This window comes from Apus apus, chromosome 15, assembly GCF_020740795.1.
Source record: "Apus apus isolate bApuApu2 chromosome 15, bApuApu2.pri.cur, whole genome shotgun sequence".
Taxonomy (NCBI): Eukaryota; Metazoa; Chordata; class Aves; order Apodiformes; family Apodidae; genus Apus; species Apus apus.
Genome location: NC_067296.1, coordinates 14,025,791 through 14,045,360, shown reverse-complemented (window position 1 = coordinate 14,045,360; position 19,570 = coordinate 14,025,791). Strand labels below are relative to the sequence as shown.

Sequence of the window (19,570 nt, the reverse complement as noted above, 5' to 3'; positions counted from 1 at the left end):
GGCTCCGCAGGGGCCGGCTCAGCTGCAGCTGGAAGGTGCCAAGTGAGGCCCCCCTGCGGGGCTATAAAAGGCAGGGGGCCCCGCTGCTCCCCCCGGGCAGGGCTGTGTGTGCGGTGCAGGAGCGCCGGGGGCTTCCCTGGCGCGGGTGGGCGTGGGGCACGGCTCCGTGAGGGGCACGGCTCCGTGAGCCCGCGGGGTGAGTCCCTGAGCAGCGGGGCGCGCTCCACGTGCGGGGCGCTGCCAGGCTGAGGGGGGTCTGGCTCAGCCGCTGGTGCCCGACGACAACAGAGTGGGACGCGCGTGTCTCCGCTGGCTCAGGAAGACCCTGGAAGGGCACCGCGGGGGGGGGGGGCACCACGGGAGCGGGGGGCCACGAGGCTCCCCCGCCGCGCCCCGTTACCGGATGGCCCGGGCGGCGGCCTGCGGCTCCTGAGCGGGCGGACTACACCTCCCAGGGTGCCGCGGGGCGGGCGCGGGGCACGCCGGGAGCTGTAGTCCCGCCGCTGGGCTGCGCAGCGGGAAGAGGCGGGCGAGCGCCCCCAGGACTACAAGTCCCGTCGTGCCCCGCGAGCTACCCGCCCGGACTGCGGTACCGGGGGCTGAGGTGGGTCCCGGGCAGCTGCCGCCAGGCCCCCCGTCCGGCCCCCGGGACCGGCCGCCGCCATGGGCGGGGAGGACGAGATCGTGCGCATCGCCAGGCGGCTGGACAAGATGGTGGCCAAGAAGAGCGCGGTGAGTGGCGGCGGCCGGGCCCCCGCAGCCCGGTTGGGGCGCAGGGGCCTCCCCTCCCCCGGTTTGTGGGGTGGCAGTTGGGGCCTCTCTCTCTCCGCGGCGCCCTCGGCCTCCCTGCCGTGCTGTAGGACCCCCCCCCCGCTTCTCCCTCAGTGCCCGTTTGAGGGGGCCTCCTCCTTCCTCAGCCCCCATTTTGGGAGCCTCCCTCTCTAAGCTGTCGTCATCCTGCTGGTGCAGACCCTACCCCCTCATGAAGGGGGGGGGTCCTGCCCCCAGAGCTGGTTGCAGCAGAGAGGTTCCCCTCACCATTCCCCGTTTGTTGTGGTGCCGTGGGATCCACCCTCTTCCATCCCATCTTATTGAGGGGTTGGGGGGGCTCCCTGTTTCCCCCTGTGGTGCTGTGGGAGCCCCTCTCCCCACGCTGTGCCCCCCAGCCCCGCAGCTCAGCACCCTGGCGCTCACCCCGTCCTGCCTGCTGGGGTGTTCCCCTCCAGGGAACCATTCTTAAGCCATCCTCCCCTGTCCCTTTGGGATTCCTTGGGAAGCAGAATCCTTGTGCATCCCCCCAGCGCTGGCCTGGAGCTCTGTTTTGCCCTCAGAAAAAACCCAAACGCATTTACTTCTGCATCCCCATCACCTCTTCTGGCTCTCACTCAGAGTGGGGAGGGTTGGCCTTGCTGCTGGCTGCACATGGGGTCCCACAGGGTGTGTTGTGACTGGGGAAACAGCAGCAAGTGTTTCCCTGTCATGCTCGTACGGGTACAAACAGTGTCGTGCAAGTGCCAAGGCAGCAAGCTGGGTGATGAGGGCTTGTGACAGAGGCAGGCCGTGTTTTGGGTGGGGGAGAGGGCTTTTAGGGCTGGGAGGAGATGGGTGAGGAGGGGAAGGGGTTGTGGGAATGTGGTGTTTGGGCGATGGGATGCTGGCTGTGTGAAGATCTGGATGCTGGACCCGCTCTGCCAGCCGTGGACAGGGGTGAGCGCTGGCACTTGTAGCTGTGGTAACAACCCAGGGCCGTGTGTTTGGGCTAAACCACAGCCTGTGATGTCTGTTCCCGTTGATGGCAGGTTTTCAACGACATTGTTGAAATAGGAAAGGAGCAACTTTGCAGAATTTACTTCCAAGCTTCATTGAGAAAGAGGCAGCTTCTTAAATGAGCGGTATGCAATGTTTCCTCTTGGTTGGCATTTCATACGGGACTGAACTTCAGTGTGTTTGTTGTTTATCAGCTAATTTGCAAACTCTTCCTGCAGGATGGTTGCCTGGAGTACCTGTTTGTTCCTCTAGTTTTTGTGTGGATCCTCATTTGCTGCCGTTGTGCCAAGTGGCTCCGTTTCTGTAGAGAGAGACAGGAATCACCGGGTCATTTTGTATGTTAAGGGCCAGATTTAATGGAGTCGTTTGGAGTTGGAGGAACGGGAAAGGTGTGAAACTGCCTGAGGGGGAAGTCACTCGTTCTGGGTATGCTAACCTGTGGTTTACCCTGGTGTGAGCTGCTTTTGTGCACACTGGAAGCTTTGACTCTGCTTTGATTTGGCTTTCTCAGCATCTGCTCTGAAGGATGGCCCTGGCAGCTGGAGTGCTTCCTGCAGCAAACAGCCCTTCTGCCTAGGGAGCACGGGATCCGAGGACAGGGCCTGTCAGAGCAGGCTCCTCTGCTTCTCTACAGTCCCAGGCTCTGTAGGTCTTATGCTGCAAACAGGCTTGGAGTGGTTGGTGTTTGAAATGAGCTGTTTGGGAAGGCCTTGTTTGATGGAAGGGGGATGGGAGAAACGAGCCAGCTAAATGGAGACGGGCACGCTCCAGGCTGTCTGCTGGGTGCTGCTGAAAGGAGACTTGGCTGGTGCTTCTGTCCCTGCCATCTCTCTGAGTGACTACCAATTTTAGGTATCTACAGAGGGCCTAGTCAGATTTTTTTGGGATCTGTGTTCTGGGATGCAGAGCTGATGCAAGGAAACTACATATAATGAGTTGCAAGTGACCAGCTCTTCAGCTTTGCTGCTTGATGGCTTTGCTTCTGGTATCAGCTCTTGTCCTGAGCAGAGTGAGGTACTGACATGAAAACTAAGATCCAGCTCCATTAAGTTTCATGCTGTAGGCAGAGGATATTTCTAGCTCTGTCTAGGCAATGGTTCTGAGCTTCAGGTGAGTTACTGAAGTTCTTGCAACTCTGCTAAACTGTTCTTGTGAGCTAATAACATCATTAATCAGAGCCCCTAAAATAGTGAGTCTGATGGTAGGAGTACTCCTGGAAGCTAAGTGGTGTGCTGAGGGAACAATTGTGATTCTAGGTGTATTTTTCAGGTGTTAAAACTGTTAAGCTTGCCAGGTAAGGATGATGCAGTTATACAATACACTGCAGTTGTACAATACACCAGAAGAGATCTGTAGTGCTCCAGTGCTCTTCTGTTTTGCCCATCCCAATATCTCAGGTGCCTCCAGATTGTAGGATCTACTGTCTGTCTGGAGCAGCAATCCCAGCAGCAATCTTACTGATGTTTTAGGGAAGGCTTGTTGGTGTTTTCCCCTTTGAATTCAACTTCTGAATTTATTCCTGAGCTGTTTGATTTCCTTACTGAAGGCTGAGGCACTCATTCTGATTCTCTTGTCCTCTGCAGGATGGTGCAATGGATTTACTGAAAGAGCTGAAAACCATGCCTATGACTCTGGACTTACTGCAGGTGAGTTGCACAGTTAAGGTAAAAAAGCTGAAGTCTGCATCTAGAGGAGCCCAAAATGTTGTCTTAATAGATTTGCTTTCACTTCTTGCCTCGCTCAAAGTATCAAAATAAACATTAATTCCAGAAATTAGCACTGAGCCTCAGCTTTGGACTGGCAGTTAAATAGCTCTGAGCCACCATGTGCTGCCTGAAACTTGTGCACAGCTGGTCAGGCAAACGTGGGTAACTGCTCAAATCCTTTCAAAAGGTTTCAGAAAGAGGAAGGAGCAGATTAAAGTGGCAAAAAAAAGGGCAGTCATGGCAGAAGTTTTTTAAGTCTTTGTCATGGTGATATTCAGGATACTGGGAAGGTGTGAACAGAATGACAATTCAGAGATTAAGGTAGGTGTCTGGGAGTTTTTTCACTGTAAGCTTGAATGTCACAGGTGTGGAGAGAAGGTGTTTGTGGGTGATGGGATGTCCAGGTGCTGATGGGTTTGAATAAATTGGAGCATCATCTTGCTCTTCCAGAGTTGCAAGGAGATAATGATGCTACAAGTCCTTGGATATTTCATATCTTGGTCATTGCTTTGACTTCATTATGCTTATTTTTGGTTTCAGTTAGTAACAAATAATGAATCTGTTCTTGAGTGGTTGGTTTGAATGCTCACTTGCAGTCCACCCGCATTGGGATGTCAGTGAACGCGCTGAGGAAGCAGAGCACAGATGAAGAAGTGATATCACTTGCCAAATCCCTCATCAAATCTTGGAAGAAACTTCTAGGTAAGAAAATCAGCACGTTCCTTTCAGATTCAACTCATGAAGGAGCTGGCTTCAGTGGGAGGCTGTGTTTCTCAGGAGAGCTTATCTAATGGTCTACATAGAATTTTCTAGCAAATCGGCTTTGTGAGCTGATTTGTAGTTCAAGTTTTTGCCTCCCTTCCTCTAGGTTTATCTCCTGTTGTCAGCCCAACAGCTAGCTCTGCCTCCAGAGAGCACTGAACACTTCAGGACTATTCTTAATGTGTACCTGTCCATATAATAATTAGCAGCATTATTTGTAGAAGCAATATCTGCACCATGGACCCTCCATCCCCACGTGTGCTGTGTGGCATTAGTACAGCATCTGTTGTCGACCTTGTGCAGTGGCTTGGAAAGGGAAAGTTGGGATGATTTTTGGGTGATGAGGTAAAGGAACCTCAGTTTAACACGTTGTAGACAAATTCATGTGGACTTTTTCCTGCTGGGGAGGCTTTCCTGGTGATGCATGCTGATAAGCAGAAGCTTGTAATTCTGTCTGGGAAATACTAATGCTCAATATAGCACAAATATCAAAATTACAGATGGAGGGATTACAAATATGGTCTTGGTGGCTACCTTTGTGAGAAAAGAATGAGGCATCTGAGACTGGAAGGGCAGCTCTTTTGGGCAGCTGCTCATAAAAAGGACAAGAGGGATGTGGTGAAATGTGCAGCTGATTGTGCAGTATTACACATAGCCCTGCACCCCAGGACTCCCCATTTCCTAGCAGGCTAAATGAGTGCTCAGAGCACTGTTTTTCTGTCCTGAGCAGCACCTCAGGCTTGATGTGTATTGGCGAGGCTGGGACAGTTTACCTCTGGGTCAGACTTGTTCTGCAGTGTAATGCAAGTCCTCTCCAGGGTTGTACTCTTGGCTTTCAGCAGCACTTGAGAAACAACTTGAGAAGCTGGATTCCCAGAAGGACGAGCCTGCACTGGCCCTTCAGGTGGTGTTGGCTGTAAAAGCTGCTTTTAGTGGTGCTTTAGGGAACTTGATCTAATCTGTATGTAGCAGCCCGGGTGTCTCTGAAAGAAGCTTTTGTGATGAGGCATGTTTTGTGAGGAAGCTTATCTCCTAGACAGGGAAGGTGATGGCTCTTTAGGTTGGTGAGGAAAGCTTTTAGTTTCAATTAGTGTCTACTTAAAGGCAAGCAAAAGGTCTTTTGAAAGTATGGAGAGTCATAAAGGTGTTCTTTCCCCTGATTCTTTCTGGAGAGTAATAACTTAGGCCAACACTCTGTAGTGTTAAGACATTGATCAGTGTGTGCAGGGTTGTAGTTCTGAACCTTTAGCATCTGTTTCTCTTCTGTTGAACATAGATGCTTCTGAGGAGAAAAGTGAGGAGAAAAAGAAAAGCCTGTCCTTGCCAACATCTTCCTCCAAGGAGGCTGGTAACTCGAGAGACCAAAGGTAAAGCTTCCCTCTCACCAAAGGTGATGTTACAGAATTTTAATTTCCTTAAGGCAACTTAACATTAATTTTTATTTTTAAGTGTCTGAGTTGGGTATTTTGCACAGCCAAAGTCCTGGTCAGAATCAACACAAGTATAGACTTCTTCAGAGATGATCTGAGTGGTGTTTTTCATAAACTGTAATGCAGAAATATACTCCTACACAATACACTGGCTTTAGGGAGTTTTCTGACCTTATTCACATCTTATTTCATGTTTTTCTACTCTTGGTTATATGTTGATTTTTCTGTTTGTAAAACAATCCTCTTTTTTCTTGTGTTGCATTTTTCTATCTTTTTACTTACTTCCAACTTTGAACTCCTCAGAATGAAGATTATTTTTGGCCTTTGCAATCTCAAGTGGTGGATGAGGTTGATTTATACATCACTACAGTAAAGCTTCCATTTCCCTGTTCTCTTCTGGACAAGTCCCAGCAGAAGTCCCCTGTTCACCCTGGACTGGTGTCCACCTATGGGGCAGGTCTGCTGCACACTCACTTCTTGCCATGACTGGAACATTCCATCCTGTTCCCATGGTCTGTGAGTGCACTTGCCAAGCAGTTGAGTGAAGACAGTGATGATAAAGGGGAGGGGGCAAATGCAATTTAAAGCTTTGCTCCAGAGGAGACAGAGTCCCCTCAGCCTCAGATCCCAGGAGGGTGTGTGCTTTGTGGGTTTGACCCTTCAGTGATTTAGCCAATTTCTCAAGTTTGCCAGAAGATTTAGACTATTGAGGCTAGAGTCCTACTGGTTTGCAGGCTCTCCTGTTTTTTTGCTCAGATCTTTCAAGGCTTGATGCTTTGTGAGCTCTACATAGAACTGCTGACAGAGAAGGCTCCTGGTGCTGAGCTACATAACTTCAGCTGATTTGCACTTCTGGTTATCTGACTTCCATAAAATGTGGAAAAGGATTTGCTGAGTATTGGAATGAAAGTACTGGGGGGACTTCGCAGCCAGAATTGAGTCTTGAGGGATGTAGTGCAAGGGCAGTCCACATCTGTGTGTGACATGTCCAGTGCCAGTCTGGTGTGTGGCAGGGATACTGAGATAAAAGCAGGAGGATGGAGTCTCCCAGCTGCTGTTTCCTGTGTGTCCTGGAGAGAGATGGAGGTTGGAGGCCCTAGAGCAGTCAGTGATAGCAAGGAAGGGTTGTGTTGTGAGCTGAGAGAATTGGTCTGAGTGGTATCACCAGCCTTGTGGTGCACATCCCTTCTCTTCATGATCCCTGTACTCTCAAGGGCAGACTGGCACTGCCTTCCACAGGATGTGGACACAGGGAGGCCTTATTGTAGAGTTGGTGAAGGTAGAAACAGAATCAGTCACAGTAAGAGCCTTTGTGCCTGCCCTTACTGGTAGAGGGAGGCAGATTTCCCTCCAGGGAAAGGGCAGAAGCCTGCATGGAAGGACTTGTTGGCTCTTCCTGGTGGGGAAAGGAGAAAGTAAGAATTATTGACTTGCCTGTACTGCTCAAGCCAGGAAGGAGTGTTGCAGTTCAAAGAGAAAGGGAAGCTTCTGATTTAACCTTTGGAAAATTGCCCTTGGGGAATGTGAAACCTGAAGGGAGGGAAATGTCAGGTGTTCCTTGCAGAAGACACTTCATGAGCAAAGTGAGCTGGGCCTGTTAAGACAAGGACAGCTGGTTTGGAGGCTGAGGCTTGTAGTATTTTCACTCAGAGCAGGATCCTGGCTGGAGGCAGAGAGGCAAAGCCCCACTGTCTCCTTGTGGTGTCAGACAGTTACTGTGGGGTGTGTGGAGTGGAGCATTCTGGCCTGTGCTGCTAACTGTTCCCTGTGCCTTAAGGATGTGCTGCAGCTACTGCAGAGTTTGTTCTCCTTTATGCTCTCTACACTTACTCAGCCTCCATCTTCTGAATGGCAAAGCATCCCCTTGGCTGTGCAGGATAAACAGAGGCAAATGGATTAGTGTAACACAGGGCAGCAGAAGTGGCTAGATCCTGGTGTCAGTCTGTTGAACCAGGCTCTCTTTCCAGAGACAGGAGTGTTTATTCTCCAGTGCTGCAAAATAAGCTACTAATATGCCTTGACAAGAAAACATCATTTATTAGCAGTGAAGAGCTTTGCTCTTGGAAGCAAAGACTGTGATGAAGGGAGTCTGGGTAGTTGCTCAGTGTGTGATAGCTAGGTCAGATGAGGCTGCTCTCAGGACACCAAAGAGGTCAGCTGGTATTCAGGTATTTCAGCCACTTACTTTGATAGATTCTGGCTAGGCCTTCCTCTTCTGTCAGGGAGAAATACTTGAGTAGCTCTTGGCCTGAAACTTGTCTTGCTTTCTGGAACACAGATGTGGAAATCCCTCTGTAGTGACTGGACAGCTTAGAGCACTGTGAGACCTGAGGGCTCTGAGCCAGCCAGTGTGGAGCTGTGGAGTTATCTGCTGCATTTCTGTAATCCAAGGCATATTCTGTTGTGCTGTAGTACTTTAGAGCATTAGGGTAGTACATTTTAATGGGCTGTGTCTAATGTTTCTCTGTCTCTGGCAGCAGGAGCTTTCTCTTTTCCAGGATTCTCTAAACTGCCTTTATTAGGAGGTTTTGTGTCTGTGGCCTGAATTCAGCACTTCCATGGGATTTTCTTCCAGTGCAGCCCTGAGTTCCTGCAGTCCCTGGCTGTTCCTTTGCCACCATTTTGTTCCAGCATAGCCTTTTTTAATGTATAAACTTTTGTTGCCTGGACAGATTTACAAGCTCCTTTCTCCTGTTTAACAGGAACAGTGTGAACCACAAGGATTTCCTGAAATAAGTCTTCTAGGTGTGTTTGAGGTCTATCTCCCAACTATTCTAATTATAAACTAACTTCTAAAGCTTGCTAACTTTTTGTACAGTCGTTGGAATGGCTGAGAAGTCTGTTTCATCTAATTTATGAGTGAACAGTTGTCATCTCAGGGCATGTATGACATGTATGTGTGTGTAGGCGAATGTGTCTTTACTCATCAGCTAACAGAACTGGGATAACCATCCATCTTGTCTAGCTTTTTTTTTTCACCTTCAGGGAATAAAAAATCTCAATATTTCAGTCAGTAGCTTTTGCAGGTAGAATCTTCCTGAAAATCAAGTGTCACATGTGTGAATATTAGTTTGGACACCTGACATGAGGGATAGAATGTGGTGAAGCTGAGTCTTGAGAGTCTGCATGAAGTGTTTTGCTCTGGGAGACCTGCTATTGTTTGCAAAATGAGACAAAAGTTAAAGCTAGAAGAGCTCTCAGGAAAGCTTGTCCTGCCACCCCATCCCAGGAGAGCACAACCTCTGCCCAAGCTGTCCTGGACAAACCCTTATGAAACCTCAGGGTGAAACAGTTCCACAGCTGCCCTTGGTAATATCTTCTAATTCATAATTCACCTTTATGATTTGAAACTTAATCAAAACTGCCTTGTTAAGACTGTTTTTTCATGCTTTTGTCTTTAGCAAGCATGGAGGATTTTTCTTGCTGTCTTCCTTGTTACAAGTTTTTGGGTGTTTCAGGACCTGTCTCCTTTAAGTCTCCCTCCTGCAAACCACTCTGTTTCCTTCAGTCTTCCCTTTTGTTGTGGGCATGTTTTCTAGGTTTCTGCCTTTGTCCTTTGGGAAGTCTCATTTTTCCAAGCTGTTTTATGCAACATGATCAGCTGTGATTTTCAGATGATTGATTCCTGAGTTGTGTGTGCTTTGCTCTGCACCCCATGTGTGCTGCCTGTGGTCTGTGCACAACTTAAGCACCAAAGGACCTGATGGTGATTTGCACATCCCAGATGGGACAAGATCATCATCTAATGGATTATTTGCAAGCTAAGTTGTTTCTTCTTTTTGTAATATGTGCAGTGTAGATCTTATTGAGTGTTTTGACACAAATTTGTTCCTCAGTAGTCTCCTGCAGCACTGACCAGTAAAATTAGTTGGTAAAAAGTGTTCTTATTCATTTGGTGGTCAAAGAAAAATTAATTAAGCTCACAATATCTTTAAGGTCCCTTCCAACCTTAACCATTCTATGATTCTGTGAATATGATCTCCCTGATAGAATGTTTCATCTGAGCAAGAAGTTAATCTTCTGCTACAGTTTGAGCTGAACACTTTGCTGAAGGTGCAGAGGTGGATGCTTCTTAAAAGGGCCTGGTGAGGTTTTGAACTGTGGAAATCCAGTAGCCCTAAAGATGGTCTTATGGGCTTTGAGGCAGTGCAGAGCCAGGCTTATCCCAGGGTAAGTCCCTGAAGTTGCCTGGCTCAGTTTGTTCAACAGTGGATTCAGGTTTCCAGCTTAGTGCTGTGTTTCTGTGGGCTGACTAATCTCCTCCAGGACAGTGTGGTGGAGGTGCCTGTTCATAACAGGTTTATTTTTGGTGGCACAGAATGGCTAGTAGTGACCCAGCTTAAGTGATTATCAAGACACTTGGATCTTCAAGGTGTTGCCAGTATGGCATGGCTGAAATACCAGGGTTTCTCTTGTTTTTTTTGTCTTTGGCTGCATTAATGTTTCCAGGCATTGGCCATAAATACAGTGTATTTTATGGCCCAAACACTAAAGTCAGAGCAACTTCTGCTGAAAAAAAATTGCTGTTCTGCTGCTTAGATTTAAGGGGGAGGGGAAAAAGCTCTATAAAATCATCTGGGAATCATAATAGCTCAAATCTTTTACCAACAGGGCTAACTAACCCTAGGAGCAGATGTGGGGCTTTATGGGCAAGATATCTCAAGGCTGTGGGTGTGCACCCAGAGGAGCTGCTGGGTGAGGTTCTTTCTCTAGCACAACAGCCTTGGAATGGTGTGTGGTTGTGTAGGGGTGTGCTCCTGTGAGATGAGTAATCTGAGTCTTGTTCAGATTACAGGAGAAAGGAAGATTCTCTTGTGTTATGCTTTGTTGGTGTTTTGGTTTTTAAAAATACCAGAGCTGAAGGAGCCATTTTCTTTCTTTTCCTTAGCATAGGAGCTCCTTCTGGAGGGGCTGGTGAAAGCTCCCCTGATCTCTGCCCCAGAAGGCAGCATGCTGTGCTCCTTGTCTGCTGCAGAGAGTCAGAGCTTTCTTGTTCAGCTCTTTTCTTTCTTGCTGCTGACATCTTGGTAATAAAGGAGGTGAGATGAGGAACCAGCACCTGCCAAGATTCACCTTCATGTTGCTTTCTGCTCCCTTGCTGCTGAGAGCAGTTGAGGACTTTGTCCTGCAAAATGGTTGAGGAATGAAGTGCCATCCATCTAGGCAACCAGACCTGGTGATGCAGCAGTAGTGATACATGTCCAATACCAGGAGGTGGTTGACAGGCCTGCTTCTTGGATTAGAGCTCCATGGACAGCCAGCAGAGTCCACAGAGAGCTGGTGTTTGGGTGAGTGGTGTTAGTTGCTCTGTGCTGCTTCAGGGCATGGGGTTTTACTCGATTTTCCCTTGACTGGTTTTGTATTATGATTAACAGGATGCTTGGCTGCATCCCTGCTGGTCCTTTCTCTGCTCTCAGTGACCTGAACTGAGACATCCTGACAGGTGAAGTTTCTCTTCTAGTTCCAACAAAAGGCAGGAGCCTCCGAAGACTCCCACCACCCCCAAAATCACCACATTCCCGCCGGCGCCCGTCACCTGCGATGCTGTTCGCAACAAGTGCAGGGAGATGCTGACAGCAGCTCTGCAGGCTGATGGTGAGTGCTGAGGGAAGCCCTGCCTTGCCTGAGGTGCTTCACAGCTCCTGGTGCATTCAGACAGACCCCTGCATGGAGATCAGTGCCAGCTCCTCTTTAGATATGCTCTTCTGGAGAAGCCTTGTCAAGGGATTATTGCCATCAGCTCAACATCTGCTCTTAGACTCTTAAATACTGTGGTCCTGTGGGTCTGGAGTGGAGCAGATCCAAAGGATCACAAGAGAACAGGTTTCTCTTGTGCTCAGGCTATGCCATCTAAAATGAGAGGCAGCTGCAGGTGCTCGGCATCTCTGAGAGTCAGATTTTAAACACCTCAGGCTGAACACGTGCTTGTGTCCAAATGGCAGAGCCCTTTGGAAAACTGGGGTCTAAATGCTGCAGAGTCTAATTAATTTGGAGCCAGGGATGTAGGCAGCAGATGGAGAAGTTCACAAAGTCTTTATTTATTGCCTTCCAGTGCTCCAGCATGTAGGATCCATTAAATACTTTGTATAACTCTTAGAAAAACCCTTTCCATATGAAGTCTGGGAAATGGGCCCCTCAAAGTCTTTCACCAAGCTCTGCCTTGTCTCCCCTGCCTAATGGTGTTGGTCACCATACCCAGTGTCCAGACTCACAGCAGTTACTGCAGTCTGTGTGATGCTGTTTAATTGGTGTGTGAAGGAGGAGGGAGGGGCAGGCAGGGTCCTGAGCTGAGAAGGGAAATAAAGGCTTGATGCTGCAAGCTTTGGGGCACTGCCAGGTTGTTGGTCTGAGTAGAGCTTCTTCTCATTGATACCAATATCTGATGAGAATTCATGCCTATATGTGCTTGATTTCAGCTATACCAAGAATATATTGGAGAACTGTGTGTTTTGGGGACCACGTTCCTCTTGGCTTTGTCTACTCCTGTCCATCTCCTAGAGAGGCAGAGACTGCCTGGATTGATCTGTTTTTGTCTCTGCCCTCTTCAGTAGGGTCAAAGGGCTGCTAGAGCAAAGGCCAAGACACCATTTAATGGAAAGAGCATGTAAATCAGAATAGCAAACTGTCTAGATTTGTATCTCAGAAATGGTGAGCCTGGGGACCCCTTTGCCTGGTTGGAAGTTGCTGACCTTGTGTTTCTCTTGTCTTGCAGATGACTACATTGCCATTGGTGCTGACTGTGAGCACATAGCAGCCCAGATTGAAGAATATATCCTTTGCACAGGGCTTTCTTGAGGGCCTGCATGTCTCCAGGCCATGGGATTCATGTGCTTGGAGGAAAAATGGGGCAGTGTTTCTTTGCATAAATGTTCTGCTGCAACTCTGCTTGTCAGAGCTCTGGGTCTGGTTCCGGGTCTGCTTAGCTGAGTCCTGGGTCACTAAGGAACTATCAGTGTGGAGTTGGGAGCTCAGGACAGACCCCCTGGTGATGTGATGGACACTGTTATTTCCTCCCTGTTTGCACCTGAAATGGACTGTAATCCCCAGTTTGTCCTTCCCATCCAAATGCTATTTCCTGCCCTCAGCTCTCCTTCCAAGTACATGTCTCCCTGATGAGGAGGGTGTGCTGATATAGACAAAAGCAATGGGAATGATGGGGAAATGAGGATGAAGTTGCATGTCCATCTGAGAGAAACCAGGAGTCTGCTTGGTTTGGGGCTGTGGGGTAGGAGGGATTTCCAGCTACCTTGCTGAGTGAGAGCAGGTTGAAGAACTGAAGCATAACTGAAAATTAAGGTTACTTCCAGCAGAGTGAAAAAGCCAGAGCTGACATCCCCTAGGCTCTGGGATTGAATGAGCCTGCTCTGAACTCCAGCATTAACCTCCCAGAGCAGACACTGCTATTGGGTTCCAGCACCCTCCTCTGTGTCCTGCCAGCAGGTAAACCCTCCCTGCTCTTCATGAGTGGTGTAGAAAGTGCTTGGAGGCCTCTGTGTTGGTTTCAGACTCCTTGACTGCCAGGAACGCATATACCAGGATGTCAAGAACACCGACATGAAATACAAAAACCGGGTGAGGAGCCGCATCTCCAACCTGAAGGACTCCAAAAACCCTGAGCTGAAGAAGAACGTGCTCTGTGGGGCCATCACCCCTGAGCAGATCGCCGTGATGACCTCGGAGGTGAGGAGGCTTTTGTTTTGGCTGGAGGCAAGGGGCTGATCTGCCAGGGTTGCAGATTTCTCAGCAGCCTCTGCTGGAGTGCAGGGAGAGGGAGCTGGTGATGGGGAGGGTAATCTGTTGGGACTTCAGATCCAGAAACCAGCCTTGAAAGGCTTTCTGTGGGAATACCTATCTGTTAGGGCACCCTGTCCTGTTGACTTTCCACCTGTAGTGGGTGTGGTGGCAAAACTGGACAGATACGATTTTATTACTGGCTTTTATTTTTTGAAAGGAAATGGCCAGTAATGAGCTGAAAGAGATCAGGAAAGCCATGACAAAAGAAGCAATCCGGGAGCATCAGATGGCCAAGACAGGAGGGACACAGACTGACCTCTTCACCTGTGGGAAATGCAAGAAGAAGAACTGCACCTACACCCAGGTTAGTCTTCCAGCTCCTTCAGCTTCCACATTGTTGACCTCTGCACAGGACAGTCATGAGCTCTTAGTGCTTGTTGCACACTTGAGGCTCTCTAAAATGTGCTGCTTTTGCACAGTGAGTTTGCACACATCTTTCTTTGGAGCTTGGGTAACTTTTTGTGGCTCCTTGGTGCAAGAGCAGGGGTTGTGCAGCACCAAGGAAGCTCCCTTGCTGGCTGCACAGCTCGGGAGAGCTGCTTGTTGAAAGCAGGTGCTGGGGATGTGGAAATGCAGACAAGAAAGGAGTGGGTAGTGTAGAGGGGAGAGACTGTAGAAACTGAGACAGGCACGTTGGTGGTATTAAAAGTGCAGATTAAGAATGTAGATTACTTGTGGCTGGACAAATCCCAACTGATTTTAAAATCAAACATGAAAAAGGTGAACCACAGGGAATAAGCGAAGCAGTGATGTGAGCAGGTGGTGGGGATTTTTCTCCTCAGTGAGCAGCTGCTGGAAGCCTTGTACATTACCAGAGCTTTTTAGTACCCATCTTGGCTCCAGGGCATCTGGAGATGAACGTGCCTTTCTGTGAGTCAGTGTTTCAGAATGTGCAGATACCTAAAAATGCACCAAGCAGTCTCATGATGGCTTCTGAGCTGGTGTGCAGGCTGCGTGTGTCTCACTGGGTGAGACTCTTCCATGCGCTTGGATGTGACGTGCAGGCCAGAGCCAGGCAGCTGAGGGGGTTTTTTCCTTTGACTCAGCACAGCCTCACATCCCACAGGCTGGCTCAGGCTGGAGGCCTGGCTCCACCAGTGCATCCCAGTTCAGGTGGAGGTGCTGCCTAGGCCGACTGGCTCACCTCAGCAGCATGGGACTGTTGTCTCCACCTGTAGCAGTCTGGAGTCCAACTGCCTGGAATTGTGGCTACTGGCAAGAGTGTCTTCTGAATAGAAACGTCAGGAGGTTTTCTGTGTTTCTATTGGTTTTCCAGTGAAATCACTATTTGGTGACTGAGGTGTTTTAAGTTCTGAGTAGATGAGCTGACATTTATGGAAGTGTAGGAAGCCAGGCAGTAACACTGGGTGAGAATTACAGGATTTAGCTATCCAGCATTCTTGCAAAACATGCTTCATTTGCATCTTGCAAATACTGTCACTCTTACATATTGGGTAATTACACATGTAGATCACCATAATTACCCCTTGACGGTTCTGCTGTCTGACTTGTGCAGGGAGTACCAGTATTTTCAGTGTAGATCTGCCTTGTGGTGTTCAAATGCCATGAAAATCTGCTTTTTAGCAAAGTGTATGCTTCTGGCAAGAACCAGTCAGAGGCAGCAGTCACATCTGGGTTAAATAGCAGAGTTCCTTAATGGCTTAAATACAAAACAGACTGGAAATGTGCAGAACCTGGTAACCCAGAGCATGTTGCTGTGAGGCCAGGACATGGGACTGGTCTTTTTTTTGTTGTGGTGGAGCAGGTGCTTGATGGGCTGAGGGTTTTGTTGTCTTAACATGGGCTCTTTCCCTTCCTGGGGAATGATAGAGAGGGACTGGCTGTGGGTTGGTCCACCTCCAGATCCATCCACAAGGAATGGGCAGCAGGGGTGGTGAGGAGGGAAATCTGCTGCCCTAAAACATGTCCCTCAGGTAGTGTCAGACTAGAGAGAGGTCAGGAGATGTGTATGGAGGTGTGTATCTGTGTGCAAAACAACAGACTCATCTTACAGGGAAGCTCCTTTTGCCCTCCCAAGTCTGTCATTGATTTCTGACAGTGTGACCTTGGTGGCCAGAGGGACAAGGAGCTCCCCATGTCCCCCCCAAGGGGGGCCACGTGCAGTGCTGGGCTCTCATGCCCCTCGTGTCCTCCCCAGGTGCAGACCCGCAGCTCCGATGAGCCCATGACCACCTTCGTCGTCTGCAACGAGTGTGGGAATCGCTGGAAGGTAGCACACCAAGGATATTACTGGCACTGAGGGGTCTTGGGGTAGCTGCACCCACCATGCTGCTGAGCTGCTGCCCTCAGAGCTGCTTGCAAACACTGACTGCCTCTAGCAAGTGATCTTTCCTCCCAGCACAGAGGCAGGAGCTCCTGGGTTCATCCCACCTTTGCAGACCAGCTTGGGGTCAAGTCTCACTTTTGCATTCCCTGCCTCCCTCCTCACATACCCTCTTCTGCCATGACCAACTTCACTGTGCTTTCCATCCTCCCTCTGTCACCCCTCAGCCCCAAGAGATGGTGGTGATGACATCCTGCAGGATTTGAAGCCAGCTCTTTCCATGCTGTGCACTGAGCTGGGGGTGAGCAGAGATCTCTGGTCAGTGGTGAGCAGCAATGGCACCATTACCCAGTGCCACAGAGCCACATCCAAGAGATTCAAAGGGGAGCTCTGCTTGGCCCCTGCTCCAGGAGCTGAGCCCTGTCTCTGTGGGACCCCCAGGCCCTTGCCAGCTTCAGGAACAAGACCTGGATTCCTGTCTTCTTCTAGGCCAGCACGTGCATGACCTGCAGGCTCCCCTGGGCAATTTTTTCTAATCGGGGTTTGACCTCCCTTCTCTTGCAGTTCTGCTGACCTGTGCCATGGCCACGAGCGGCAGCCAAATGCAGAGCAGAGCACAGAGCACACCCTCCCTACGCCAGCAATTGTCTTAATTGTGTCCCGAGTGAGTTGCCATTGTCACCTTCTGAGAGAGCAGTGCCCTCGGGCCCCGGGGCAGAGCCAGGGCCAAGGGCTGGCAGGTTGGCAGGAGAGCTCACTAAACACACTTTTAGTCGTTTATTTTTCTCATCTAAGCAAGTACGGTCACTTTTTCTTTTAAACTAATTAAATGTGTTTTGGGTTTTTTTGGTCAGTTTCTGACTTTTGTTTGAACTGTGGGCCTGCAGCACTTTGCTTTCTTGTGGTGTGGAACTGCATAGGAGCCTGGCAGATGGTCAGTGTCCAGATGGATGAGGACTGAACACGGAGATCACCAGGATCACCAGGCAGGGAAAAGCCACTTGTAGGTACAGGCAGGCTTGTTCCTGGTCAGCTCATGAAATCTAAATGCTGCTTTCCATCCTGGCAGCATTCATGTGATTTTGCAGTGATGTGTTATGTTGTCATTTCAGGCCTTTCAATGCCAGCAGCAAAGGCTGCTGCAAAGATGAGCACAGGCTGCCTATGGTAACAGATAGAAAACAGGGTGACACCAGCCACAAAAAAACCCCAAACCCATATGGGGGACCAGGAGAAGGAGGAATCTGTTGGGCCCAGCTGGTGGTAGTTTTTCCTAGCACTCCATCCCTCTGGGGAAGGAGACCCTTCAGCCAAGGGCTCCCTTGCCTCTGGCTGGAAGCAGAGAGGTCAGAGCAGTCTTAGGAAGCCTGTTGCCATTCCTGCTGCCTGGCAGGAGGCTGTTCCCCAAGACCCCCTGCTCCCCATGGGCATCATGCAGGGAACCTGGGAACAGTTAATCTTGATACAGGGAGAAGCCATCAATAAAGGAGGTGGAGGGAGTCCACTGGCTGGTGGGAGTGTTAAAAGGGAATCCATGCACTTTGCTGCTGATCGATGCTCTGCTCTGAGCTGGACAGCTGAAAGGCAGCCTGAATTTTCAGAGGGACTGGCTGGAGAGGCTCAGGAAGGGGGAAATGCTGCAAATAGAGGAAACTGGCCAGCGGCTTGGACCTGGAGGAGGCAGGTAGGGATTATGGGTATTGGTGGGAGCTGTTAGCACTTAGCTCTAGAAATGGATGAGGTTTGAAGTGAGCTTGGAACTGGAGCAAAGCAGGTGCCAAATCTGCAGCCAGGGCTGAATGGGACCTGCAGGATCAGGCTTTTCCTGGGAGGTAACTGGAACCTGGTGGAGAAATTCTGCTTGTCCTCTGAACAGCTTTCAGCCTGAGACTGAAAAATCCCTCTTCTTTCCTTTTCCTAGCCTTTAACTGGAGTGATACAGTGTTTGGGGGGACCCCAGTAAAGCCTCTGAGTTTGAGGCTGCTCGGGAGCAGCCCTGTGCTCTGCAGTTCTTGTGCTGACAGGCAGAACAGGAGCATTTGCAGTCACATCTCCTGTGGCATCGCTACCCTCTTCCAGAGCTAAAAACAAGTATTTCCACTGGCTTTTCAGCATGCCAGACAGCAGACATTCAGCAGAGACCTTGGAGAGGAGTAAGCAGCCACATGAAAGCCACGGAAAACGTGCTCCCAGCCCCTTTGAGGGCTGCACTCCTCCAGAGGCAGGAATCCCAACAGGATCCTTTGCTCAGGGCTTTCACTTGACAGGATGCAGCCAAGTCTCCCAAGAAGGAAAAGGTTCAAAGATGCTGACAAGTCATTTAAGCCTCACGAGTCTTGTGGCGAATGGGGTTATTCAAGCCAGGCTTGGGAGGGAACAGTGTCCTCAAAGTAATGCTTAAAAAAAGCTTCAGGATCTGAAACCAAAGCTGGCCCAAGCCCTCTGGCTTGTGCGCTGTGAAGAGGAGCCAACTCATTACCAGTTGCTGTTGCCTTTCTTCTTGTGTAACTGTAAGGAAGGGAAGTGGAGTTGGGTATGGTTTGCTGACAATGCTGAGTTAGGAATGGAGAGTCCCAAGCAGCAGGAGCCCCTTGGAAGTGAGGGAGGAAGGGTGTCTCGGGGCATTTCACCATGCCATTTTCTGGGATGACACCAAGGAGAGCTAGTGAGGGGAAAGCCACTGGACAACACTGTAAAGATTCACTTGTAAGGTCTTTAGAAGTGTGAGGAGTGGGAGCAAGAGACTAAATTAACTAGTGACACAGGCGGCTTCCCTGGGTCAAGACCTTCATGGTATGCAGAGTGGCTCTGACCTGCCTTGTTGTGGTCTTGAACAGCTTCAGGGATGCTCCATCTCCAAACCTGGAGCTAAGCCCACATGAAATATTTCCTTTACTCAGAACAAGCCCAGAACTAAAACCTCCCCACTGAAGGGCAGGGATGCTGCAGGGCTGTGGTGGTGCAGGCTTGGCACTTGTGGGGGGAAAACCTGCCAAAAACAACCAAATAATAACAATACCAACATTCCTGAACAAATGAACTATCTCTGGTCTCTCTCAAAAATACATTTTCTTGAACTGAATTTCCAGCTTGGCAAACAAAACTAAATTTACTGACATGAATTTCCACACAGTTGTGCCATGAGGAAGGAAACAAACAAACAAACAAAAAAGCTGAAAGAATTTTTTGTTTGTTTGTTTAAAAAATATCTTCAATAAAAAGAACCAGTGCTTGCTCTTTTTTTCTTTGAAAGAGAGGAGGAGAGAAGAAGGAGGGGAAGGGGTAGATAAATAGGAAACCAGGGGCTGTTCTGGATCAGGAAAAGCAAAGGCTGATGTTGGTCTGCTGCAGGGCTGAGCTGGGTGGCAGGACCCTGGTGTTGGTTTCATGTGAGGGCAGGGGCTCACAGCAGAATTGCTTTAATTCCAGGTGCTGAGGCTCCAGTAAACTGTTCCTCATGCTGCATAAAACCACACATAGTATCTTGCATGTGATGTTTCCCATCCCACCTGGTGCCCCTGCTTGGAGCCAAGCTGGTCCTGAGGGACCAGGGCAGGCCCCTGGGCTTCTCCCCACTGGTGGGGCATGGGGGGCCAGCCAGGAGCCTTCACTTTCAGGGGTCCAGGTGCCTGTGGGTTTCTGCAGGAGGCCAAACAGCCCTGCATTGCCTCCCAGTCTGTTTTCTCCTTCCCTGAGGTCGAGGAACCAGGATGCTGGATGCTCTGGGGTTGGGGGTGACAAGTGTGTGATGTCCCAGGGCTGATGTGTGCCATGGAGGGGGCAGCTGGAGGGTACCCTCTGCTCACCAGCAGGGCATATCCTCATGG

The 19,570-nt window shown here is 49.6% G+C and overlaps 1 protein-coding gene across 3 annotated transcripts; it reads left to right on the top strand.

Moving 5' to 3' along the window:
• Positions 1–563: 563 nt before the first annotated feature.
• On the top strand, positions 564–16,596 carry TCEA2 (transcription elongation factor A2). 3 transcript variants are annotated; one of them, XM_051633046.1, is made up of 11 exons: positions 582–732; positions 1,800–1,892; positions 1,986–2,193; positions 3,351–3,413; positions 4,070–4,175; positions 5,512–5,602; positions 11,127–11,260; positions 12,378–12,434; positions 13,191–13,345; positions 13,617–13,763; positions 15,618–16,596. In XM_051633046.1, the coding sequence occupies exons 4-11, from the start codon at positions 3,360–3,362 to the stop codon at positions 15,717–15,719; spliced, it is 846 nt and encodes a 281-aa protein (XP_051489006.1). In that variant the 5' UTR covers positions 582–732; positions 1,800–1,892; positions 1,986–2,193; positions 3,351–3,359; the 3' UTR covers positions 15,720–16,596. The 3 variants fall into 3 exon arrangements, with proteins under 3 accessions (XP_051489004.1, XP_051489005.1, XP_051489006.1); XM_051633045.1 differs by lacking the exons at positions 1,800–1,892; positions 1,986–2,193 and having other exon boundaries at positions 570–732; positions 15,618–15,689; positions 16,308–16,596; XM_051633044.1 differs by lacking the exons at positions 1,800–1,892; positions 1,986–2,193 and having other exon boundaries at positions 564–732.
• The last annotated feature ends 2,974 nt before the right edge of the window (positions 16,597–19,570 follow it).

Excerpts from the sequence above, each read along its gene's own strand:
- TCEA2 (XM_051633044.1), top strand. The coding sequence starts at position 664 with ATGGGCGGGGAGGACGAGATCGTGCGCATCGCCAGGCGGCTGGACAAG. Across the intron at positions 3,414-4,069 it reads TGACTCTGGACTTACTGCAG|TCCACCCGCATTGGGATGTC; the intron begins GTGAGTTGCACA and ends GCTCACTTGCAG. Across the intron at positions 13,764-15,617 it reads AGAACTGCACCTACACCCAG|GTGCAGACCCGCAGCTCCGA; the intron begins GTTAGTCTTCCA and ends TGTCCTCCCCAG.